This window comes from Bos indicus x Bos taurus, chromosome 13 (genome assembly GCF_003369695.1).
Source record: "Bos indicus x Bos taurus breed Angus x Brahman F1 hybrid chromosome 13, Bos_hybrid_MaternalHap_v2.0, whole genome shotgun sequence".
NCBI lineage: Eukaryota > Metazoa > Chordata > Mammalia > Artiodactyla > Bovidae > Bos > Bos indicus x Bos taurus.
Window position 1 is genome coordinate 35433282 of NC_040088.1, and position 26367 is coordinate 35459648.

The 26367-nt window shown below is 42.4% G+C and overlaps 1 protein-coding gene across 5 annotated transcripts in view; it reads right to left on the reverse strand.

Annotated features, from left to right (window-relative positions):
- Positions 1-22050, reverse strand: part of SHLD1 (shieldin complex subunit 1) — a 113809-nt gene extending 91759 nt beyond the window's left edge. For 2 of the 5 annotated variants that reach the window (XM_027559410.1, XM_027559413.1), the window contains exons 1-2: positions 21679-21767; positions 8751-8932 (exon numbers count right to left, since the gene is read on the reverse strand). In XM_027559410.1, the coding sequence (XP_027415211.1) occupies positions 8751-8928 (178 nt within the window). In that variant the 5' untranslated portion in view covers positions 8929-8932; positions 21679-21767. Of the gene's footprint in view, positions 1-8384; positions 8660-8750; positions 8933-19202; positions 19288-21678 lie in introns of those variants that run through there. The other 3 variants (XM_027559414.1, XM_027559411.1, XM_027559412.1) reach the window with 3 other exon arrangements.
- Between the last annotated feature and the right edge of the window lie 4317 nt (positions 22051-26367).

Genomic DNA, 26367 nt, shown 5'->3' on the forward strand with positions numbered 1-26367 from the left:
AAAGAGATAAGGGCAGAGGACTATCCCTTCTGATTCGCTTCAGCACGTGAGCAGGAGCAGTGGGGGTACAAGTCACTGCCCAGGAATGAGGAAGAGTCTTGTGTGAGGTGAGGTGGGAGGAGGGAGAGCAGGGCCTCCTCCAAAGGCCGGGTCAGTGACAGGCCCCCAGCAAAGGCAGCTGCACAGGGACACAGGGTCCCTACAGAAGGAGCCAAGCCGGAGCCACACAAGCACAGCTCACAAGGCCAGTGAGCGAGTCTCAGGGTGCCCAACGCAGGTGACCCTGGTGACTGTAACTGGAAACCTTTGCCCGTTCACCAGTCCCTGGAAGAACAGTTTCCTAACAACACACAGAAACAAAATGCAAACCAAGAATGAAGTCAGCTTGGGAAGAGGATGTGGTGAGGAGCTGTGATAGGATGAACACCATAAGGACACTCACAGATACTGGCATGCAGACGGGCCAAGATTCTGACAAACTGTGGGCCCAGAGGTACTGGGCCAAGACAGGGACCAGAGTCTGCAGAGGGCTGTGGAACCACAACCAGCAAGAACATGCAGCAAAGGGAGGAAAGGGACTCAATTTGTCAGTAGCAAATGCACAGCTCAGGTCAGAGAAGAGCCCATCGGGCTGAGCACTTGAAGCAGTGGCTCCCCCAGAGGTTGGGGCTGTCCACCTCATGTTCATGGCCTGGTAACAGCCAGACTACCAGTGACAACCTAAGTTTACTTTGTAGAAAATCTTCTCACAATAGGCAGCTCTGGAATGTTTACAACAAAATAACCAGCTTTCCATGTAAGCATCCCTCAGTGATGTTAGAATGAAGTCCTTCTGTGGTGGATAAACCTGAGCCCAATTATTTCCCTTTAGCATGAACTATTAGATGCAGGCTGTTAAACAAACAGATGGATGCCTCCTGTTGGACCCCAGCGTACTGTCCCCCGTTTCTTGTAGGCAAGACTCCAGCTTCCATAACTTTCCTTGACTTCCAGAGAGCAGATGTGAACTTTCTCAAAGGAGGAGCAGCCAAGAAACCACCTGAGGCAAGATTAAAGGGACCTGGGAAGCTCATCAAGATGAGGAGACCTGAGACACTGCACACACCCTAATCTTGTCAGCAACCAAACACTGAAATATTGTTATAAAAAGTGAAGTTCAGTCTGTCCGACTCTCTGTGACCCCATGCACCATAGCCCTCCAGGCTCCTCCATCCATGGGGTTTTCCAGGCAAGGGTACTGGAGTAGGTTGCCATCTCCTTCTCCAGGGGATCTTCCCAACTCAGGGATCGAACCCGGGTCTCCCACATTGTAGGCAAACGCTTTACCATCTGAGCCACCAAGCTTTGTTATAAAACTCCTTATCAAATCCTCTCAGGTTGGGACACATAGTTTCTGAGGCAGGAGCCTGCTGTGTCCCTCTTTGCCTAGCAAAGCAATAACACTTCGCTTTTCTACTTAACCCAAAACAGTCTCTAAAGTTTGATTCGGCACTTGTGTACAGACAGGCTAAGCTACTGGCATCAGCTTCACCTAATTCAGTGTTGCCTATGACTCCCAACACTCACACTGTCATCCACAGTCAATCTTCCAAAGTCATCCATAACCAGCCTTAGGCAATGTGTGTAGGGGGAGGGAGGAGGGGAGTGGAGACATTTTATGTTATGATCAACTTCAGTACCAAATCCACAGGGCCTGTCTCATAATGAAATCATAATAATAACAGTTAGCATTTACTTATTCATTTTTTTGTTTTTAATTTTGTTTTTGAGGGTTTTCTTGTTAGTGTGTGCTGTTTTGTTTTGTTTTGTTTTTTTGAGGGTTTTTATTTTCAAAACCTGCCATCCCGAAATTTATGTTCTAGTTGGGGGAGACAAATAAACAATAAAATACATAGGGTGCCCAATGGCACTATGGGCTATGGGAAAGAATAAAGCCATAAAGGGAAGAATAAAGAATAAAGGGAAGGATGTAATGAGGGAGCACTGGCAGGAGAGAGGCAAGGATGGGCCTCTCTGAAGGGTGAGCTTGGAGGGTGGCAGCCCACGCCAGTGTGGGGATGGGTGGGATGGTACAAGGTAAGGTCAGAGAGGCCAGGCCCGGGACCCAGGGGCATGGCTCCAGGTAAGTCTTGGCTGTTGTTGTTGTAGTGGTTTTAGTCACTAGACCCTACCAGGACTATAGCCTACCAGACTCCTCCCCATGGGAGAATCCCATCCATGGAAAGAATACTGGAGTGGGTTGCCATTCCCTTCTCCAGGGGATCTTCCCGACCCAGGGATCAAACCCAGGTACTCCTGCACTGCAGGCAGATGCTTTACCCTCTGACCTACCAGGGAAGGAGGTTGTGTCCAACTCTTTTGCAACCCCATGGACTGTCCCATTAATTGTAGCCCACCAGGCTCCCTGGTGGCTCAGACAGTAAAGTGTCTGCCTACAGTGCAGGAGACTGGGTTAAATCCCTGGGTCAGGAAGATCTCCTGGAGAAGGGAATGGCAACCCACTTTTTCGGGCTTCCCTTGTAGCTCAGTCAGTAAAGAATCTGCCTGCAGTGCAGAAGACCTGGGTTCAATCCCTAAGTTAGGAAGATCCCCTGGAGAAGGAAATAGCAACCCACTCCAGTATCCTTGCCTGGAAAATCTCATGGGCAGAGGAGCCTGGTGGGCTGCAGTCCATGGGGTCGCAAAGAGTCGGGCACAACTGAGCGACTAACACTTACTTACTTAGGCTCCTCTGTCCATGATATTTCCCAGGCAAGAAAACTGGAGTGGGTTGCTGTTTCCTTCTCCAGGGGATCTTGCTGACCCAGGGACAGAACCCATGTCTCCTGCATTTCACAGGGATTGCCTACCACTGAGTCACCTGGGAAGCCCAAGTCCTGTTAAGTTTGGATTAAGTTCTGAGTCAAATAAGAAGCTACCAAGGACTAACATAATATGATTTACATTTTAAAAGGATCCTCTGGTGTGTTAAGAAGAAACTGTAGGAGGATAGATTAGATGTGGGAAAAGCTAGTTAGGAGATTTAACAATAACCCAGAAGACAGAGGATAGAAGCAGGGACCAAGGTGTAGCCTGGAAATACAAAAAATGTTTAGTCTAGATTTACTCTGAAGGCGAATTGACAGGATTTGCTGATGGACTGGATATGAGATTAAAGAGAAAGAAAGAAGTTGAGGACAACTCCTAGGATCCTGCCTAAGTGAGCAGAAGGATGGAAGCACTTTTTTGAGGTGAGAGAATCTCAAAGAACAGGTACATATACATATACATGAAGGGGTAGAGGAATCAGGAATTTGGTTTAGGGTATGTACTGTGGTCAGCAGGTAAAGAAACCGCCTGCAATGCAGGAGACCTGGGTTCGATCCCAGGGTTGGAAAGATCCCATGGAGAAGGGAAAGCCTGGAGAATTCCATGGACTGTATAGTCCAAGGGGTCACAAAGAGTTAGACATGACTGAGCAACTTTCACTTCACTTCATGTCAAATTTGGAAACTCTAATAGAAATCTAAGTGATGAGGTCAAGTACATAGTTAGTCTAAATGTCAAGCCAGAGATCCAAGCTGGAGAGAGAAATCTGGGACTCAGCAGGGCACTGAGGGCATTTAAGGCCCTGACACTGGATAAAATCACTCAGGAAGTACGTGATGACAGAATAAAGAGCTGGCAACTCAGCCCCAGGCTCTCCAACACTAAAGGGCTGGAGAAGAAGGAATCAGGCAAAAGAGACTAAAAATAAATAGACAAGTAAGAAGATGCTGCTTCCCTGAAAGCCCAATGAAGAAAGAATTCAAGAAGGAAAAAAGTCAATGCTGCTGACAGATGAAGGAGGAGAAGGCTTAGGAACTTCCCTGGTGATCCAGTGACTAAGAATCCATACTCCCAATGCAAGCGGTATGGGTTTGATCCCTGGTCAGGGAACTGGATCCCACATGCTGCAACTAAGGGTCCCATGTGCCAGCAACTAAGACCTGGCACAGCCAAATAAATAAATATTTAAAAAGAAGAAGAAGAAGAAGGCTTTTGATCTAACAGTGACCTTAACAAGAGCTATTTCCTTGGAGTGATGGAGCTAGAAGCCAGGTTGGAGGGTTTTAGGAGAAACAAGGAAAAGAGAAACTGGAAACAGCAAGTGTAGATGACTTTTTTGAGGGTTTTTCTGTAGCAGAGAACAGAGGAATGAGACTATAACTAGAGGGGAATTTGGGGTCTAGGGTGGTTATTTAGTGAAGATGGGAGCTATTAAAACATGTCTGTACAATCATGAGAATGACCAGTAGAGAAGAAACCCATGATGCAGGAGATTACCAGAAGTGCCGACGTTGAGCAGATGAAAGTAGACAGGAAGAGAGGAATAGGCAGGGATGGGTCTCCCACAGAAACAAGAGGGAAGAGGGAAGGAAGCTGATGGGTGTGGGGTGTGAGCGTGTGCTCTTCTAAGAGCTTCTGTTTTCTTGATGAAATAGGAAACCAAGAGCAGCTGAGAGAAAGGTTGAAGGAGGTAATAGGGATTTGCAAAGAGAGGAGAAAATACTACACAGTGACCCAGGAGGGTAAACATGTTGGGGAAAATTTGTGTGATGGATGGGCAACAAGGAGGCTCCACTTGAGGTAGGAGGTTATGAATTTAAATGGAACTTGTCATGAAGATGTAGAGAAAAGGGAACCCTTATATGTTGTTGATGAGAATGGAAATTGGTGCAGCCACTAATGTGTGGAGTTTAGCCACTCCACACTAAAACAGTATGGAGTTTTCTCAAAAACCTAAAGCACTGTCATATGACCCAAAAATTCCACTCCTGGGTATACATCTGAAAAAAACAAAATCAGTAATTCGAGAAGATATATGTACTCCAATATTCACAGCAGCACTACTTATAATTGCTAAGATATGGAAGCAACTTAAGTGTCCATCAACAGGTGAATGAAAAAAGAAGATGGAGTATGTATATATCGTGGAATACTACTCAGCCATAAACAAAGACAAAATTTTGCCATTTGCAACAACATGAATGGACTTGGGGAGTATCAGCCTAAGTTAAATGTCAGACCACTTATATACATAGCATTTAAAAAATAAAACAAACTAGTAAGTATAACAAAAAAGAAACAGACACACAGATATAGAGAACAAACTAGTGGTTACTAGTGGGGAGAAGAAGAGCAGGAGGGGTAAGATGCAAAGAGGATTAAGTGGTATAAGTTATTATGCACAAAATAAATACACTATAAGGATATACCATATAATTGGGAATATCACCAATATCTTATAACAGCTGTAAATGGAGTATAACCTTTAAAAATTTTGAATCACTATGTTGTGTACTTGTAACTTATATAATATTGAATGTCAACTATACTTCAAATTATAAAAAAAAAAAAGGAGTCTCGTCACCGTGGTGGTGTGTTAAGAGGCCCAGGAGCTAAACGCATGAAGAGCTGGGTTTCCAAAGCCCACCATGTGCCAGGCATCATGCCTCATACATTTTGACTCTTATTACGGCTGCCCCATGACAAGGTAGGCATTACTATCTCCATCTTACAAATGAGGGAACCTACACAGAGAGGCCAAACGATGTACCCAAACCACAGAAAAAAGCAGAACCAGAACTCAAACCAGGCAGTCTATGCAGCACCACTACCACCCATGCTATGCAAAACAGCTGTCTCAGATTGGAGTACTCCTTTCCACTTTCAGACCTTTATAACGGCTTCCAAAATAATCTTTTTTCCATGAAATGGCTAGATTTTAAATCCAATATAAACCTTTCAACGGTCACCTCAATTCAAAGTAGTTAACAGTTGTTCTCTTTGGGATGAGAAGTAATGCAGAGCCACCAGCTTGGGAAGGAAAGAGCAAAGGTTAAATAAACTACAATCCTGAGCCTAGAGGAAAAAGGATAAGAAATAAGTTAGTTCTTGCTTAGAACTAAAGGAGGCTGACTGATCCCGATTACTATGTCCTAAAAATCAGAATAGATATTCAATAAATGGTGTTGGGAAAACTGGACAGTTACATGTAAAAGAATGAAATTAGAACACTTCCTAACACCATACACAAAGATAAACTCAAAATGGATTAAAGACCTAAATGTAAGAGCAGAAACTATAAAACTCTTAGAGGAAAACATAGGCAGACCACTCAATGACATAAATCAAAGTAAGATCCTCTATGACCCGCATCCTAGAGTAACAGAAATAAAAACAAAAGTAAACAAGTGGGACCTGATTAAACTTAAAAACTTTTACACAGCCAAAGAAACTATAAACAAGGTGAAAAGACAAGGCTCAGAGTGGGAGAAAATAATAGCAAATGAAACAACTGACAAAGGATTAATTCCAAAATATACAAGCAGCTCATGCAACTCAATACCAGAAAAACAAACAACCCAATCAAAAAGTGGGGAAAAGACCTAAATAGATAAACAGACATTTCTCCAAAGAAGACATACAGATGGCTAACAAACACATGAAAAGATGGTCAACATCACTCATTATTAGAGAAATGTAAATCAAAATTACAAAGAGATATCACCTCACACTGGTCAGAACGGCCCTCATCAAAAAGTCTACAAACAACAAATGCTGGAGAGGATGTGGAGGAGAGGGTGTGGAGAAAAGGGAACGCTCTTGCACTATTGATGGGAATGTAAATTTATATAGCTGCTATGGAAGACGTATGGAGATTCCTTAAAAAACTAGGAATAAAACCACCATTAGATCAGATCAGATCAGATCAGTCACTCAGTCGTGTCCGACTCTTTGCGACCCCATGAATCGCAGCACGCCAGGCCTCCCTGTCCATCACCAACTCCCGGAGTTCACTCAGACTCATCCAGCCATCTCATTCTCTGTTGTCCCCTTCTCCTCCTGCCCCCAATCCCTCCCAGCATCACAGTCTTTTCCAATGAGTCAACTCTTCGCATGAGGTGGCCAAAGTACTGGAGTCATAGGACCCAGCAATCCCACTCCTAGGCATATACCCTGAGGAAACCAAAATTGAAAGAGACACATATATCCCATTGTTCACTGAAGCACTATTTACAATAGCTAGAACATGGAAGCAACCTAGATGTCCATCAACAAATGAATGGATAAAGAAGTTGTGGTACATATACACAATGGAATATTACTCAGCCATAAAAAGGAATGCATTTGAGTCAATTCTAATGAGGTGGATAAACCTAGAACCTATTATACAGAGTGAAGTGAATCAGAAAGATAAAGGTAAATACCATATTCTAACACATATATACGGAATCTAGAAAAATGGTACCGAAGAATTTATTTACAGGGCGACAATGGAGAAACAGACATAGAAAATAGACAAATGGACATGGGGAAAGGGGAGGAGAGGGTGAGATGAATAGAAAGAGTAACATGGAAAGTTACATTACCATATGTAAAATAGATAGCCAACGGGAATTTGCTGTATGGCTCAGGAAATTCAAACAGGGGCTCTGTATCAACCTAGATGGGTGGGACGGGGAGGGAGCTTCTAAAGGGAGGGGATATATGTATACCTATGGCTGATTCATGTTGAAGTTTGACAGAAAACTGCAAAATTCTGTAAAGTAATTATCCTTCAATAAAAAATTAATTAATTAAAAAAAATCAGAACAGAAACATAAAGGAGTTTAAAAGTATTTTTTTCCCACAGGATTCTTAAAGACAATGATAGGCACACACCTTACTTGCTGGCAACGCGGACGATGTTGCCAGATGATGAACTCATCATCTTTACGGCCAACATTTTCTCAGTGCCTGAGTGCTCTTTAAAAATACATATTTGGAAATAAATACAATTTTCCACATTAGAAAAAAATACTATTTGGGTTTCTTAATATTAACAACAACAGTAACAATAGCACCAGAATAACAGCAACTGACTATGTATGGCAAACACTATGATGGGTCCCTGATACTGTTCCCTGAGTTAAACCTACTCCACGAGGCAAGCATTCTGATCCCCATTCTGTAGACAATCCTAGAGCTCAGAGGGGTTAAGAAATATGACCCAAGTCACATAACCAGTAAGTGGCAGAACTCTGAATCTGCGAACATCTGGGCCTGGATTAGGCAATAAACAGGGAGGAGACAGGCTTACAACCAGAAATAGTCACTAATTAGGTCAAAGAACTGTCACTAAACTTAAATAATACACTTTTAAGCAATTCAGTCCGGGAAACTTACAAAAGGGTTGTTACCTAAATTCAGAGTATACTTCGTAAGAGAAACACCAAAGTCTCCATGACACACAACAGGCCCACATGGCTATTTTCTGAAGTTTTTTTTTCTTTTAATTGGAGGCCAATTACTTTACAATATTGTCGTTGTTTTTGCCATACATTGACATGAATCAGCCATGGGTGTACACGTGTTCCCCATCTTGAACCACCCTCCCACTGCCTTCTTTCTGAAATTTTAAAAGAACAAAACAAAACAAAAAAAAAACAATTCCACTCTCCCTATTGAACCAAGTGTTCCCTGCCTCTAAATGTATTTGGATGGAGATCAGAAAGAGACTCAGACAAAAGGGCCTCCAGGAAACCACTCCTAGCCCTGGTTTCACCAGGGAGGCTGTCCTTTGAAGTCTCTCCCAACAGTTTCACTTAGATGTTTTTCTCTCCAAGACAAGGAATGATTCCTCAGAGATCCACCACTGGAAGGCAGAGAAACAAACTGTCACATACGGGTATGTCAGGAGGTTTTTGTTTGTTTAATATTAGTTTGCTTTAAACTTTGCTTCTTACCTGGATCCACATCAGAAGAGCAAGGAATAGAACAAGCTTCCTCAGAACTAAAAGCCTCACTGTTGGTCTGCTGGCTGGGTCTCTGCAACACATAATCCCTTATGTCATAAGCTGATGGCAGGTCCAAAGCATTGCTCTCCTCTGTCTGGCTACCTGGAGTGGTCTCCTGGGTTGCCATAGTCCTGTATGAAAAAAATGAGACAATTCAATATAGAAGGCATTGCATGAGAGAAGCCTCCATTACAGCCATGGCTTAAAGCACCTTAAAGGCCAAACAACAGTAGAATCAGAATAATTTACTTTCCTGTTATTAATGGTTTTGTCTTCATTTTAGACCCAGTATTTGTTCACTGCTGCTACTGCTACTGCTAAGTCACTTCAGTCGTGTCCGACTCTGTGTGACCCCATAGACAGCAGCCCACCAGGCTCCCCCGTCCCTGGGATTCTCCAGGCAAGAACACTGGAGTGGGTTGCCATTTCCTTCTCCAATGCATGAAAGTGAAAAGTGAAAGTGAAGTCGCTCAATCATATCCGACTCTTAGCGACCCCATGGACTGAAGCCTTCCAGGCTCCTCCATCCATGGGATTTTCCAGGCAAGAGTACTGGAGTGGGGTGCCATTGCCTTCTCCGATTTGTTCACTATGTCTCTCCATTATGAGAAATAAATAATTCTCAGTACAGAAAGAAACCATGAATAATATCAACTGGAAAATGAACTGCATGTCTGATAAGGATGAAATACTGTGCAGCAGTACAATCCAAGGTCTGAATAAATATTTAACAATATGGGAAACTGTCCATGATATAGTAAATGGAAAAAGATTTAAAAACTACAGATTTTATAAAATATCATGTGTGAGATGCGTGTGTATGAAATATACAGACCTATAGCTAGAAAGGGCTTCCCAGGTGGCACTAGTGGTAAAGAACCCACCTTTCAAAGCAGGAGACGTAAGAGACTCTAGTTCAACCCCTGGGATGGGAAGATCCCCTGGAGGAGGGCATGGCAACCCACTCCAGTATTCTTGCCTGGAGAATCTCATGAACAGAAGAGCCTGCAGGGCTACAGTCGATAGAATTGCAAAGAAGGGGACACAACTGAAGCAACTTAGCATGTATGTACACACCTACATAGGTAGAAAAAACAAGTCTGGAAGGGTATGAAAAGTAAAAGTGAAAGTGTTAGTAGCTCAGTCATGTCCAACTCTTTGTGACCCCATGGACTGCCTGCCAGGCTCCTCAGTCCATGGAATTCACCAGTATACTCCATCTTAATTCCAGTGATAATTAATTCAGTGGTTTAATTCCTGGATGAAAGTGAAAGTGGAGAGTGAAAAAGTTGGCTTAAAGCTCAACATTCAGAAAACGAAGATTATGGCATCTGGTCCCATCACTTCATGGGAAGTAGATGGGGAACAGAGGAAACAGTGTCAGACTTTACTTTTGGGGGCTCCAAAATCACTGCAGATGGTGACTGCAGCCATGAAATTAAAAGACGCTTGCTCCTTGGAAGGAAAGTTATGACCAACCTAGATAGCATATTCAAAAGCAGAGACATTACTTTGCCAACAAAGGTCTGTCTAGTCAAGGCTATGGTTTTTCCTATGGTCATGTATGGATGTGAGATTTGGACTGTGAAGAAGGCTGAGCACCGAAGAATTGATGCTTTTGAACTGTGGTGTTGGAGAAGACTCTTGAGAGTCCCTTGGACTGCAAGGAGATCCAACCAGTCCATTCTAAGGGAGATCAGTCCTGGGTGTTCTTTGGAAGGACTGATGCTGAGGCTGAAACTCCAATACTTTGGCCACCTCATGTGAAGAGTTGACTCATTGGAAAAGACCCTGATGCTGGGAGGGATTGAGGGCAGGAGGAGAAGGGGACGACAGAGGATGAGATGGCTGGATGGTATCATCAACTCAACGCACGTGAGCTTGGGTGAACTCTGGGAGTTGGTGATGGACAGGGAGGCCTGGTATGCTGCGATTCATGGGGTCTCAAAGAGTCAGACACGACTGAGCGACTGAACTGAACTGAACTGAATTCCTGGGTAGTGAGATTACAGATGACTTGCATCTTCTTCTGTAACCTTCAGACAACTGTTAACATGCCAGGCCTCGAGGATACAAAGGTGAGTATGATAGATACTTCCTTTGAGTTGCTTACGTTTGGATGACCCAAACACAGAGACAGACAATGCTAACACCATGATAAGGTGGAGAGACACCCAGAGAGGGGCAGTGGGCCTTCTGGAGGAGACTGTCCCCAGGCATGGGGCAGGCCATGGCTGGCTCCCAGAAGAACCAGCTTGGCCCACTCCAAGTAGCAAGGGGTGTCGGGAGTGTGAAGTGAGAGTCAAGGACAGTCACATATTGGTTAACCGGGGAGGGAAAAACCTGTGGTTGCAGATAGATGGCCATGGGACCTCTGCTCTTCCTTACCACCTCTAGGAAGGACAGCAAGGCCTGGACTTGTCAACAACTTAGATACACACATCCTCTAGCTGAGCTCTGAAAACCTCAAAGGCAGCTTACTTTGGTTCACCACTTGGACATTTCTTGTTAAAAACTAGGTGTCCCTTACCCCACCTGGTTGATGTCTACCTGAGGGCTGGAAGGCTCTTTGTCAGCCCTGCCCACCTCTCTGTAAAGTAATTATGGGCCTGGGAAGATCATGGACCCTCTGCTACTCTCTGCCTCATCAGCTGTCATCAGTAAACCTTACTAAGGTCAACATTATGCCTTGTGACTGCCATGGGCCATCAAGCACCATGAAGAGAAGACACGTGGTCAGATCTGCAGATTTGGCAGCTGAACAGCAACAGACTTGCAGGGCCTCAGGAAGCCCAGTGGCAGGCAATTTCAGAAGCAACAGGAATTCAGTCACCTGCTGTGGTCCCAGGGAGGAAGAGCATGTGAATGAGGGCAGGACACTAGCAGCCAAGAGCAGAGGGCAGGTTAAGAACATATTTAGGAACAGAGATGAGAGTCAAACTTAATAACTAAATGGATAAAGGGGCTAAAGAGGAACCAGGAGTCAACAAGGAGTGACAGCTTCAGTGATGGGGCTATATTATCAATTGACTTAGAGCAGACAGGAGAAACACAGGCTTGGGAGGAGCAGTACTCCAAACTATGGAATACTATCCAGCTGTTAAAATGACAGTCAGAACTTGAAAGATGTATGTCTGAATGACAGAAGCAATTTCAGAATAACATGAACAGTATACTAATATGAGAAGTTAACATTTATTGAGTGCTTATTGGATGCCAGGCACTGTGCTAAGAGCTTCCTCCACAATAGTCCTATGAGGCAGGTAATTTTATTACATATCACCCTCATTTACAGTCAGATAGTCAGTTCCCAAACACAGCAGAAGCAGAGTAACTCACCCAAGGAAACCTGTGTAGAAAGCATCAACCTAGGATGAACCCAGCTCTAAGACCTGCCAGCCTTCTGTGCCTCAGAGCCTCCTGACTGCAGCCCAAGCTACCACCTGATCAGGCAAAAATAGGGAGGTATAAAAACAAATAAACAGAGAGACATGGCGAGATCATTCTTGTCTGAGGGCACCCAGTCACATGCCATTGTGGACATTCCTTTAGGCAGACAGTGAGCCAAGACATCAGCCGATTGTTTCTGAAAGGAGTGATCAAGGTTCCCAAAGAAGTAAGAACATCCTGTCTTTGCACAGGTGCTGAATTAGCCTACTAAGCCTGAAATTTCAGCAAACATATCTGCTGCAGGCATCTGTGGCTCCTCCTTCTGCTCTCATCTTACCAAACACTGCTCTAGAGGCTTCTGGAAGGGAACAAGCAGGTCAGTGAATGACAACCAAGTATCCTGCCTGCCTACAAAGGTGCCTTGGAATCAGCCAAGGGTCTCCTGCATTGCAGGCAGATTCTTAACCAACTGAGCTATCAGGGAAGCCACATATATACAATGTAATATTCTGCCATATAAAAGAGTAAATCTTGCCATTTGCAGCAATGTGAATGGACCTAGAGGGCATTATAAATGAAATGAGTCAGAGAAAGACAAATACTTTATGATCTCTCTTATATGTAGAATCCAAAAAAGCTTTATATGTATTATATAATGTATTCACATGTGGCTTCCCTGATAGCTCAGTTGGTTTTGGTTTTGGATTAAAAAAATCACTGCCAAGACCTATATGGTATAGGAATTTTACTTTTTTAGGTCTTAAATTCAAGTCTTTAATCCATTTGAGTTAATTTTTGCGTATAGTCGTCCAGTTTCATTCTTTTGCATGTGGCTGCCAATTCTCCCAGCACCATATATTGAAAAGACTATCCTTTCCCCATTGAATATGCTTGTCTCCTTTATCATAAACTAACTGATCATCTATGTATAGGCTTATTTCTGAACTCTCTATTCTGTTCTACTGATTTATGTGTGTATGCCAATACCATACTGTTTTAATTATTATAGCTTTGTAATATAAATCAGGGAGCATGATACCTGAAGCTTCATTCTCAAGATTGCTATGGCTATTCAGCATCTTTCATAGTTCCACAAATTTTAGTATTTTGTTGTTGTTGTTTTATTACTGTGAAAAATGTCATTGGGATTTTGATAGATATTGCACTGAATATGCATATGGTTTGGGGTAGCATGGACATTTTAATATTAATTCTTTCAATCCATGAGCACAGAATCTTTCCATGTATTTGTGTCTCCTTTAATTTCTTTCATTAATATCTTTAGTTTTTACTATACAGATCTTTCATTTTCTTGGTTAAATTTATTCCTAGGTAAAAACAAAAAAATTTTAAGAAGAAAATTTATTCCAAGGTATTTTATTCTTTTTGATGCAACTGTAAATGGGATTGTAGTCTTAATTTCTCTTTTCAATAGTTCACTATGTAACAGATTTTTTTGTGTTGATTTTATATCTCACAACTTTGCTGAATGTATTAGTTCCAATAGTTTGTTGACAGAGGTTTTAGGTTTTCCATTCATAATATCATGTCATTTGCAAACAGTGACAGTTTTACTTCTTTTCCAATTGAGATGCCTTTCACTTCTTTTCTTGCCTAATTGCTCTGGCTATAACTTCCAATCCTATGTTGAATAGAAGTGGCAAGTGTAGCCATCATTGTCTTGTTCCTGATCTTAGCTGTGGGCTTGTCACACATGGTCTTTGCCTAGATTTCACAATTAACATTTTACTATGATTCTCTTTTTCAGATACAGCTATCCAACCCTCTATTACTCTGTCAATTCACCTTATTTTTATACATATTTCCATTTAAAAATTGATAATAATGAAAGCTTCTGAGGGGATGCTTAAGATATAATCAGTTTGCATTTTCAAAGGCTCGCTCTGTCAGAGGAGAGTAAACATGAAGCAGGGAACACAGCTAGGAAGATTTCAGAAATGCCCGAAGATATGCAGGAGCTCTGGAGTTGGAGAGACAGACCTCACATTTTAGCTGTCATCCTGGGCAAGTCACTTAACCTCAGTTTCCTCATCTATAAAAATGGTTGTCATAAGAATTATACAAAATGTATGCACATAAAATACTTGGTATAGTCTCTGCATTCAATAATGGCTAGCTCCAAGAAATAAAAATAGTAATAATTAAAAAACAAATCATAAGCTCCTCTCTTCCCAGACTATCACCAGCCCATTTGCCCCTCTATTTCCCATTCTGCAGCCATCTTGCTTCTTTACCAGTATATTTTATGGTCCACAATCTTATTAATACCCTGATCTTCCCCACTCTGCCCATCCTGTCTTTTCCTCAACTATCTACCTACTGGACATGAGAGTCATCAAACAGGTGAGGGCAGACTGACTCACTCTAACTATCTGAGTACCCACATATAATGGGCTGTCTGGCCAAATAAATCCCGAGATGTTTATCTCATAACTTCCTCTCAGTCCCCTGCTTTTTAAAAATATTTACTTATTTGGATGCCCCAGGTTTTAGTTGCTGCATGTGGAATCTAGTTTCCTGACCAGCAATCAAACCCAGGCCCTGTGCATTGTTAGCACAGAACCTTAGCCACTGGACCAAAAGAAAGTCCCTCAACACTTTCAGGTTTTCTCTGAGTGAGTGAGTGAAGTCGCTCAGTCATGTCCGACTCTTTGCGACCCCATGGCCTGTAGTCTATCAGGCTCCTCCATCCACGGGATTTTCCAGGCAATAGTACTGGAGTGGGTTGCCATATCCTTCTCCAGGGTATATTCCCAACCCAGGGATCGAACATGGATCTCCCTCATTTTAGACAGATGCTTTACCGTCTGAGCCACCAGGGAAGTCCTTATGTTTTCTCTACTCTTCTTCAATGACCGTCCCCATTACTCTAACAACTTCCTCTTCATTTCAATAGATCATCTTACTACCCAACTGACAAGGAAATAGAATCCAGCAGAGGAACTTCATTTCCATCAAAACATAATAAAGGCTCCCGTATCTGTGTTCAGTCATGTCCAACTCTTTGCAACCCCATGGACTTGCAAGGCTCTTCTGTCCATGGAATTTTTCCAGGCAAGAATACTAGAGCAGGTTGCCATTCCCTTCTCCAGGGAATCTTCCTGACCTAGGGATGGAACCTGGGTCTCCTAAATTGCAGACAGATTCTTTACCATTTGAGCCAAGCTATCCCTTATGTGGCAAAGGCCAACAACTATACCTGGGTTTTAGATTCAACTCTCTGGACCTTTCCAGAAGCCTTAAGTGATGATAATCCCTTCTCTGGCTTCTGTTTCACTGGATCTTCACTTACACTTTTTAAATCACTCTCATTTTCAATAAAAACTGGTATATAAAAGAATGTCCTTATTCTTTGGAATGGTACCCAAATGTTTTAGTTTTAGAGAAACATGATGTCTGCAACATATTCATATATATTTTTGTTGTTGTTCAGTCAGTCAGACATGTCTGACTCTTTGTGACCCCATGGACTGCAGCATGCCAGGCTTCCCTGTCCATCACCAACTCCTGGAGTTTGCTCCATAAGTTTGCAAACTCATGTCCGTTGAGTCCATAATGCCATCCAAGCATCTCATCCTCTGTTGCCCTCTTCTCCTTCTGCCCTCAATCTTTCCCAGAATCAGAGTCTTTTCCAATGAATCAGCTCTTCGCATCAGGAGGCCAAAGTATTGGAGCTTCAGCTTCAGCATCAGTCCTTCCAATGAATATTCAGGGTTCCTTTTCCTTTAGGATTGACTAGCTTGATCTCTTTGCTTGATCTCTTTGCTTGATCTCCTTGCTTGATCTGCTTTTCCTTTAGGATTGACTGCTTGATCTCCCCTATCCAAGGGACTCTCAACAGCCTTACAAATAGCTAAGAAGAGAAGAGAAAGTAAAAAGGCAAAGGATAAAAGAAAAGATATACCCATCTGAATGCAGAGTTCCAAAGAACAGCAAGGAGAGATAAGAAAGCCTTCTTAAGTGAACAATGCAAAGAAACAGAGGAAAGCAACAGAATGGAAAACACTAGTGATCTCTTCAAGAAAATAAGAGATACCAAGGGAACATTTCATGCAAAGATGGGCAAAATAAAGGACAGAAATGGCAAGGACCTAACAGAAGCAGGAGGTATTTAGAAGAGGTGGCAAGAATACACAGAACTATACAAAAAAGATCTTAATGGCCTGGATAACCACAATGGTGTGGTCACTCACCTAGAGTCAGATATCCTGGAGTGTGAAGGCAAGTGGGCTTTAAGAAGCATTAATATGAACAAAGTTAGTGGAAGTGTTGAAATTCAAGCTGAGCTGTTTAAAATCCTAAAAGATTATGTTGTTAAAGTGTTGTACCCAATATGCCAGCAAATTTGGAAAACTCAGCAGTGGCCACAGGACTGGAAAAGTCAGCTTTCATTCCAATCCCAAAGAAGAACAATGCCAAAGAATGTTCAAACTACCCACAATTACATTCATTTTGCATGCTAGCAAGGTAATGCTCAAAATCCTTCAAGCTAGGCTTCAACAATATATGAACTGAGAACTTCCAGATATATGTACATGTATAAGAGAGAGAATGATAAAGTAAATGGGGCAAGTGTAGACAATTGGTGAATCTGGAAAATGTTATTTGAGAGTTCCTTGTACTAGTCTTGCAATTTTCTGAAAGGGTATAATTATATCAATACGAAAAGTTGTCAAGAAAGTAAAGCAAAAAGAAAACCTTTGACAACTGCCTTCCTTACAGCCAATCTCCTCTCACTTCCACAGACTTCTCAGGAGTCTAGAATTGGCTCATTTCCTCATCTCCACCAACTCAGTCTCTCCACCATAACTTCTAGAAACTCCTTCTTCTGACATTCTTTCTTTACTTTTCAGGAAGCCACTCATCGGACTGACATCCCATCTCTGCCTGCTCTGTGGTTCATCTTCCATCTCCAACTGGACTTCTTCAAGGATCAGTCCAAGGCTTTCTCCTCTTCTTTACTCCTCTGAAACATTAATTACCACTCAGAAATGTCTAGTCTAGTTCCCCAACCTCCTTTCTTTCTGTCAGGTTTTCCAACAAGCCCTGTTTCTTCCCACTGAACCTATCCTTCCTTCTTGTAGATAACTATTCTAAAAAATGGAAGAGGAGGGAATACTTCCAAGTTTACTCTATGAGCCCAGTATTATCCTAACACCAAAACTAGACAAAGACATCACAAGAAAACTATAGACAAATATTATGAATACAGACAAAACTAGCAACATATAAAAAGGATTATACTCTGTGATCAAGCAGAACTTACCCCAGAAATGCAAAGTTACTTTAACACCTGCAAATCAATGTAATACACTATAATAGAATAAAGGACAAAAACCACAACAGACACACACACACACACAATAATTTGACAAAGTCAAATACCCACTTGCTATCAAAACACTCAATAAGCTAGGAATAGAAGGGAACGTCCTCAATCTGATAAAGAGTAATTTTTTTTTCTGGCCACTCATTGCAGCATGCACAACTTCCCCTAACCAAGGACCAAACCCATGTCCCCTGGCCACTGGACCACCAGGGAAGTCCTAAAGGGCATTTTTTTTTTTTTCTAACGGGAATTTTTGAAAAACCTATAGGTAGCATGGAACTTAATGGTGAAAGACTGAATGCTTTTGTGTTAAGATTGGCAACAATATTAACTGCTTTCGTCATTTCTATACAACATTCTACTGAAGGTTTGAGCTGCACAATTAGGCAAGAAAATGAAATAAAAATTTTCCAGCTTGGACAAAGAAAAGTAAAACTATTTCTATTAGCAGAAGACATGATCTTATGTATCAGAGAAGACAACGGCAACCCACTCCAGTACTCTTGCCTGGAGAATCCCATGGACGGAGGAGCCTGGTAGGCTGCAGTCCATGGGGTCGAGAAGAGTTGGACACGACTGAGCAACTTCCCTTTCACTTTTCACTTTCATGCATTGGAGAAGGAAATGGCAACCCACTCCAGTGTTCTTGCCTGGAGAACACTTTTCACTTTCATGCATTGGAGAAGGAAATGGCAACCCACTCCAGTGTTCTTGCCTGGAGAATCCCAGGGACAGCAGAGCCTGGTGGGCTGTCGTCTATGGGGTCACACAGAGTCGGACACGACTGAAGTGACTTAGCAGTAGCAGCATGATCTTATGTATAGAAAGTCCCAATGAATCCACTTAAAAAAAACTAGTGGAAAAAAAAAAAAAAACTAGTGGAATAACTAAACAAGTTAATCAAGGTTGCAGGATACAAAGATCAATACAGAAAAATCATTTGTATGTATATACACTAGCAGTAAACAATCTAAAAATGAAATTAGGACTTCCCTGGTGGTCCAGTGGTTAAGAATTTGTCTGCCAATGCAGCGATACAGCTTTGACCCCTGGTCCAAGAAGATCCCACATGCCTTGGGGCAACTAAGCCTTTGCATCACAACTACTTAGCCTGTGCTCTAGAGCCCATGTTCTACAACAAAAGAAGTCACCACAACGAGAAGCCCATGCACTGCAACTGGAGACTAGCCCCAACTCGTCGCAACTAGAAAAAGCCCACGCAAAGCAACAAAGACCCAGTGCAGCCAAAGATAAATAAAATAAACAAAAATAAATTGTAAAAAAGATAAAAATAAAATAATAATATAATTTCATTTATAAAAGCATAAAAAGAATAAAATACTGTAGCTCAGTCAGTAAAGACTCTGCCTGCAATGCAGGAGACCTGAGTTCTCTTCCTGGGTTGGGAAGAACTCCTGGAGAAGGAAATGGCAACCCACTCCAGGACTCTTGCCTGGAGAATCCCATGGACAGAGGAGCCTGGTGGGCTCCATGAGTCCATGAGGTCTCAAGAGTTGGACACAACTTAGCAACTAAACCACCATACATTTAATGAAATATATGTAAGGCATGTACACTGAAAACTATTTTAAAATATTGAAAGAAACTAAAGATCTAAGTGAATGGAAAGACATTCTATGTTCACAGAATAGAACACTTACTATTTTAAAATGACAATATTGCCCAAATTGATGTATGGATGAATACAATTCTTACAAAATCTGTTGGCTTTTTTTTAAATTTGCAGATGCTGACAAAACTATTTTAAAACTTCATATGGAAATGCAAGGGGTCCATAAAGCCGAACAATCTTAAAAACAAAGAACACAAAGTTATAGTATCCATACTTTTCGATTTCAAAACCAACTACAAACAAACAAACCACCAACTACAAGCTTCAGTAATCAAGGCTGTAGTATTGAAATAAGGACAGTCATAAAGGTCAATGTAATAAAATTGAGAGTTTTGATGTAAAATTTTATATTTATGGTCAACTCATTTTCTCCAGCATCCAAGACAATTCCACAGGACAAAAACAGTCTTTTCAACACTGAGACAACTGGATCTCCATATACAAAAAAAGGTAAAATAACTCAAGTACTTTGGAAAACAGTTTAGCAGTTCCTCAGTTGTTAGAGTTACACTTGGATCAGGCAATTCCATTCCTAGGTATCAATATATATGTTCAAGAGAAATAAAAACATGTGTCTGCACAAACTGTACACAGATGTTTATGTGTGCATGCATGCTCAGTTGCTTAGTCATATTTGACTCTTGAGACCCCACGGACTATAGTCCGCCAGGCTCCTCTACTCATGGGACTTTCCGAGCAAGAATACTGGAATGAGTTGTTATTTCCTCCTCCAGGGGATCTTCCCTACCCAGGGAACAAACCTGAGTCTCTTAAGTAGCCTGCATTGACAGGCAATTTCTTTACCAATGAGCCACCTCAGAAGCCCCCACAGATGTTCATAGCAGCTTTATTTATAAGAGCTAAAAGGGGGAAATAATCCAAATATCCATCAACTGATGAACGGATGAATAAAATGCAGGGGGCACTAGTGGTAAAATGCCTTATGGCAGGAAAAAAAAAAAAAGAGGAATTAAAGAGCCTCTTGATGAAGGTGAAAGAGGAGAGGGAAAAAGCTGGCTTAAAACTCAACATTCAAAAAAAGGTCATGGCATCTGGTCCCATCACTTCATGACAAACAGATGGGGAAACAATGGAAACAGTGACAGACTTTATTTTCTTGGGCTCCAAAATCACTGTGAAAGATGACTGCAGCCATGAAATTAAAATTTCATTCTTCCTTGGAAGAAAAGCTATGACAAACCTAGACAGCATATTAAAAAGTAGAGACATTACTTTGTCAGCAAAGGTCCATCTAGTCAAAGCTATGGTTTTTCCGGTAGTCATGTATGGATGTGAGAGTTGGACCATAAAGAAGGCTGAGCACCAAGGCATTGATGCTTTTGAACTGTGGTGTTGGAGAAGACTCTTGAGAGTTCTTTGGACTGCAAAGAGATCAAACCAGTCAATCCTAAAGGAAATCAACCCTGAATATTCATTGGAAGGATTGATGCTGAAGCTGAAGCTCCAATACTTTGGCCACCTGATGCAAACAGCTAACTCATTAGAAAAGACCCTGATGCTGGGAAAGACTGAAGGCAGGAGAAGGGGAGAACAGAGGAGGAGATGTTTGGAAGGTATCACTGACTCAATGGATTTGAGTTTGAGCAAACTCTGGGAGATGGTGAAGGACAGGCAAGCCTCGCGTCCTGTGGTTCACGGGGTTGCAAACAGTCAGACACGACTGAGCAACTGAAGGACAACAACTAGTGGTAAAGAACCCGCCTACCAATGCAGGAGATGTAAGAGATGCTGACTCAATCCCTGGGTGGGGAAGATCCCCTGGAGAAGGGCATGGCAAACCACTCCACTATACTTGCCTACAGAATCCCATTGATAGGGAAGCCTAGAGGGTTATGGGACATAGGGTGGCACTAAAGCAATTTAGCAAGAACACACACATATGAATATAAGGAATATTTTTCTGCAGTAAAGGAATTAAGTTCCAATACATGCTAGCACAAGAACAAACTTTTAAAACATTATACTTGGTGAAAGAAGCTACTCAAGAAAGACCACACGTTGTATGATGGCATTTATATCAAATATGCAAACAAACCTATAGAGACAAAAAGTAGACTAGTAATTGCCTAGGACTCTAGGGCCTCAGAAGGAGGCCCTTCTGAATAGAAAGTGACTGCTAATTGATAACAGGGTTTTTCTTAGAGGTGATGAAAATATTCTAAAATTAGACTGTGATGATGGATGCACAATCCTGGGCGTATACGAAAAACCACGAGACTTTACAGTTTAAATAAGCAAATTTTATAATACGTGAATTATAGTTTGGAAAAGTTATTTTTAAAAAAGAACCAAAGCTCATCTAGACACGCAAATTCTGGGGCTTCCGCAAAGGGTTGGCTGCAGAGGCCGTGCAAGGTGGGGGTAGGAGGGGTTTGGGAACTTGCCAGGGAAAGCGGCCATAACTTCCCAATTATTAAAGAACGGTGTCCTAATTGCCTAGAGAATCCCCGAGATGCCTCGCGGAGAGCCCCCTCCCTCCCTACCTCCTCTCAATCGAAAGCCTTCAAGAGTCCACAGAGAAAACTAGCCCAGAAAAGTCGCCGGGTCCCAGTTGCACTCACCACCGGGCAGTAGCTGCAGTCTGGAACCGGAAGCGGTTGCGCCACGTTTGTTATGGGAAAAGTGAGGTTTGAAAGGAAGTCACCAGAACCATCTTTACTTAGGGCAGGGAAGAAAGGGGAAAGGCAATTACGGGCATCTTGACTGAGGGCATTGGCCCTGTCGATGATGCGTTCCTGGAAGGAGTAGTTTGTTCGATTTCTAGAGGTTTATTGATCAATGTGCTTGAAAGTGAAAGTCGCTCGGTCGTGTCCGACTCTTTGCGACCCCATGGACTATACAGTCCGTGGAATTCTCCAGGCCAGAATACTGAGGTGGGTAGCCTTTCCCTTCTCTAGCGGATCCTCCCAACCCAGGGATCAAACTCGGTTTCCCGCATTGCAGGGGGGATTGTTTACCAGCTGAGCTATAAGGGAAGCCCAAGAATACTGGAATAGGTAGCCTATCCCTTCTCCCGAAGATCTTCCCAACCCAGGAATCAAACTGAGGTCTTCTGCAATGCAGGCAAGTTTTTTACCAAATGAGCTATGAGGGAAGCCTGGTGTGCTTGGTAGACAGGAAATGGCATAGGAAAAATGTTTTAAATATTTAAAAACCTGAATGTATATGTTAAAAAAAAAGTGTAGTGAAATTAACAAAAAGAATGTTAATATTTCAACCTGTTGCATTCAAGTCAGTTCAGTTCAATTCAGTCGCTCAGTCGTGTCCGACTCTTTGCAACCCCATGAATCGCAGCACGCCAGGCCTCCCTGTCCATCACCAACTCCCGGAGTTCACCCAGACTCATGTCCATTGAGTCAGTGATGCCATCCAGCCATCTCATCCTCTGTCGTCCCCTTCTCCTCTTGCCCCCAATCCCTGCCAGCATCAGAGTCTTTCCCAATGAGTCAACTCTTCACATGAGGTGGCCAAAGTACTGGAGTTTCAGCTTTAGCATCATTCCTTCCAAAGAAATCCCAGGGCTGATCTCCTTCAGAATGGACTGGTTGGATCTCCTTGCAGTCCAAGGGACTCTCAAGAGTCTTCTCCAACACCACAGTTCAAAAGCATCAGTTCTTTGGCGCTCAGCCTTCTTCACAGTCCAACTCTCACATCCATACAGAACCCTGTAAATTAGGAGTCCTACACTTGTGAAAAATTTAAATAACACTATCTAATCACTGTCAGATACTTTGAGCTTACCACAAGTAAGCTGGCTGATGTAGTGACCTTTTGAAGGCAAATTTATAGATACAATTAGAAGTAAAACTAATTGTGAACTTTCCTTCACATTCAGACAAATCTAACACAGAAACTGTAATTTTACTTTTACTTCCAGCTTTGTACTTTGATAATCAGTGTACAATTTTGATTTTCACATTTTTGTATGTAATATGGCTCATAAAAACCACTCTTCCAAAGTAGCATGATAGAGTGTGATTAAAGAAACCCTGGAATGCTCAAACCCCTTCCTGAATATGCATGTACCCTTAACTTAAAAATTCCTTAATTCCCCTCCTCTCCATTTTAGAAATGAGAAACTCAAATATAAGTGAATGAAATTTATTATCTGATTGTGCAACCATTAAAAATTATTTTAAAAATAACAAAAGGAAATTATGGATCATGAACTGCATTGTCATTTTTCATGTCTCTTTAGTCTCCTTTAACCTCTGTTTCTCCGTACACAGATGTTTGTGCATCTTCTTTGTATTCTTGGAATTTATTTATTTATTTATTTTGATCGTGCTAGGTCTTCATCGCTGCACGTGGACTTGCTGTAGTTGGAGATCTAGTGGAGATCAGCTACTCTCTAGTTGCAGTGCACAGGCTTCTCACTGCAGTGGCTTCTCCTGTTGCACAGCACAGGCTCTAAGCATGCTGGCTTCAGTAGCTGCAGTTTGCTGGCTCTAGAGTGTAGGCTCAGTAGTTGTGCCCCAAGTGCTTAGTTGCTCCTCAGTGTGTGGAATCTTCCCAGACCAGAAATTGAACTGGTGTTCTCTACATTGCAAGGTGGACTCTTAACCACTGGATCACCAGGGAAGCCCGGCGTTGACATTTTTGAAGAGTACTGGTCAGTTGTGTTGTTGACTGTCCCTCAATCTGAGTTTTCCTGATGCTGCCACCCTGTTCTCAATGGCGCTGAACATTGCTGATCACTCCCATCCTCTGGAAAGTCCTTGTCTCTGAGTTTCCCTGATAACACCTTCTCCCAGTTTTCCTCTTTCCTCTCTCAATCATCTGAATCTCCTTTACAAACTCTTTCTCTTCAGTGGAACCTCTCTCAGGGTTCTTGAATCTCCTCTTTTCTCTCCTGTGCAGATGACTCCCAAACCTCTAAGCCAGTCTTGTTCTGAGATTCAAGTTAACATCTTCTCCAATACCTTTATCTCAGCCTCCAACACCTCCCAAACAACCTGCTCTTGTTACCCGAAAATTGGATTTGTCTCTTGGTGGATATCAAACTAAAAGATACAACCAAGCCAAAAATCAGAAGAAAGGATTGATTACTTTCAGTGAGTTAGGAGAACACCTGGGGTCTTTCCCAAAGTAGTGTCTCCCTGAACAGCAGAATTAAGGAATTTTTAAGTTAAGGGTACATGCGTATTCATGAAGGGGTTTGAGCAGAGGAGAATTCAACATAGAATTGAGGAGAAGGTCCCAAGTTGCTTTTTTAAAAAAAATATTTATTTGTTTATTTGGCTGCCCCAGGTCTTAGTTGCAGCATATGGGATCTAGTTCCCTGCTCAGAGATGGAACCTGGGCCCCTTGCATTGGGAGCATGGAGTCTTAGCCACTGGATCACCAGGAAGTCCCCCAAATTTTCATTGATTGAAGTCAGGAAGGTCAGTAAAAAGCAATATCTTCATCCATTAGTTTCCAATAGATCTGGTGGTTGAGTGCTGGGGCAGAGGGGTAAATTCTGCAAAATAGCTCAAGAAATTGCTTTAGGCTAATTTTTAACATTGAAACAGAACTAAGAGTCGTTACAACAGATTTATTATCTTTGTTATTGTTACTTTTCTTGACTGGTAATAATCATTTTTCCTGCATTCTTTTGTCCCCTTAAGATCATTAATTTCTGAGGCTTGTTCAAGGGTAAGCTTTCATCCAGACTTAGATCACAAAATGGCTTAGGCTAAAAGTGGCTTCTCTTGTGTTAAGAAAGCCCTGTTTGGGTACTGCAACCCACTCCAGTGTTCTTGCTTGGAGAATCCCATGGACAGAGGGGCCTAGTGGGCTACAGTCTATGGGGTTGCAAAGAGTTGGACGCAACTAAGCAACTAACACACACACACACAAACACGCCCTATCTGCTTACACACCTACACCAGAATCTCCTGTTTCAGTGAGTCAAACCATTTGCCAATGACAGAAAATTTTTCTCCTTCTTTGTCAACATGTTTCATATCCATCAGGAATCAAAGCATCTTGCAGATTCTTTCTCTTAAAGATCTATTGACTAGATCTTAATTCTCTTCATTTTCACTGCAACTTTCTCAGTAGAGCTCACCTGTATCGTGGTAGCATTAGTCGATCAGTCGTGTCCTACTCTTTGTGATCCCATGGACTCTAGCCCACCAGACTCCTCTGTCCATGGAATTCTCCAGGCAAGAATACTGGAGTGGGTAGCCATTCCCTTCTCCGGGGGATTTTCCCAACCCAGGCATCGAATCCAGATCACCCGAATTGCAGGCGGGTTCTTTACCATCTGAGTCACCAGAGAAGTATCCACTACCTGTATGACAAAAGCTTTCCATCTCCCCTGAAGCTTGTTTTCTTTTTTTGTTTTTTCTCTTTTTGGCTGTACTGCACAGCACAAGTCCTAACCACAGGACTGCCAGGGAATTCTCCCGATTTTTGTTTTTCTTTTTTAAACAATATCTATTTATTTCTGGCTGTGCTGGGTCTTTGTTGCTGCTCATGGGCTTTCTCTAGTTGTGGCAAGCAGGGGATATTCTCTAGTTGTGGTGTGTAGGCTTCTCATTGCAGTGGCTTCTGCTGTTGCAGATCATGGGCTCTAGCAAGTGGGCTCTAGCAAGTAGTTGTGGGACTTAGGCTCAGTAGTTGTGGCACAAAGGGCTTCATTGCCCTGTGGCACATGGGATCTTCCCCAACCAGGGATCAAGCCTGTGTCCCTCACATTGGCAGGCAGATTCTTAACCACTGGACTAGGGAAGCCCAGAGTTTTCTTTTTAAAAGCCCAGTTTTTTCTTTTAATCACCTCACTCTCTTCCCTTCAGGCTAACACTCAAACTTCTTAACCAGACTTAGAGGGTTCCTTACCTCCTGTCGGTGGTGGTGGTTTAGTCACTAAGTCATGTCCAACTCATTGCGACTCCATGGACTGTAGCCCGCCAGCTCCTCTGTCCATGGGGTTTCCCAGCTAAGAAGTGGGTTGCCATTTCCTTCTCTAGGGAATCTTCTTGACCCAGGATTGAACTCAGGTCTCTTGCACTGCAGGCGGTCTCCTGCTTGGGAAGTGGATTCTTTTCTGACTCAGCCACCTGGGAAGTCTTACCTTCCATTACTATCCCCCAACCCTCCACCTATACACTATTTTCTTTTCCTTAAATACACTATGCTTGCTCTCTCTTGTTCTTCAGTCTCCAAGTCCTGAAGACTTGTGACTC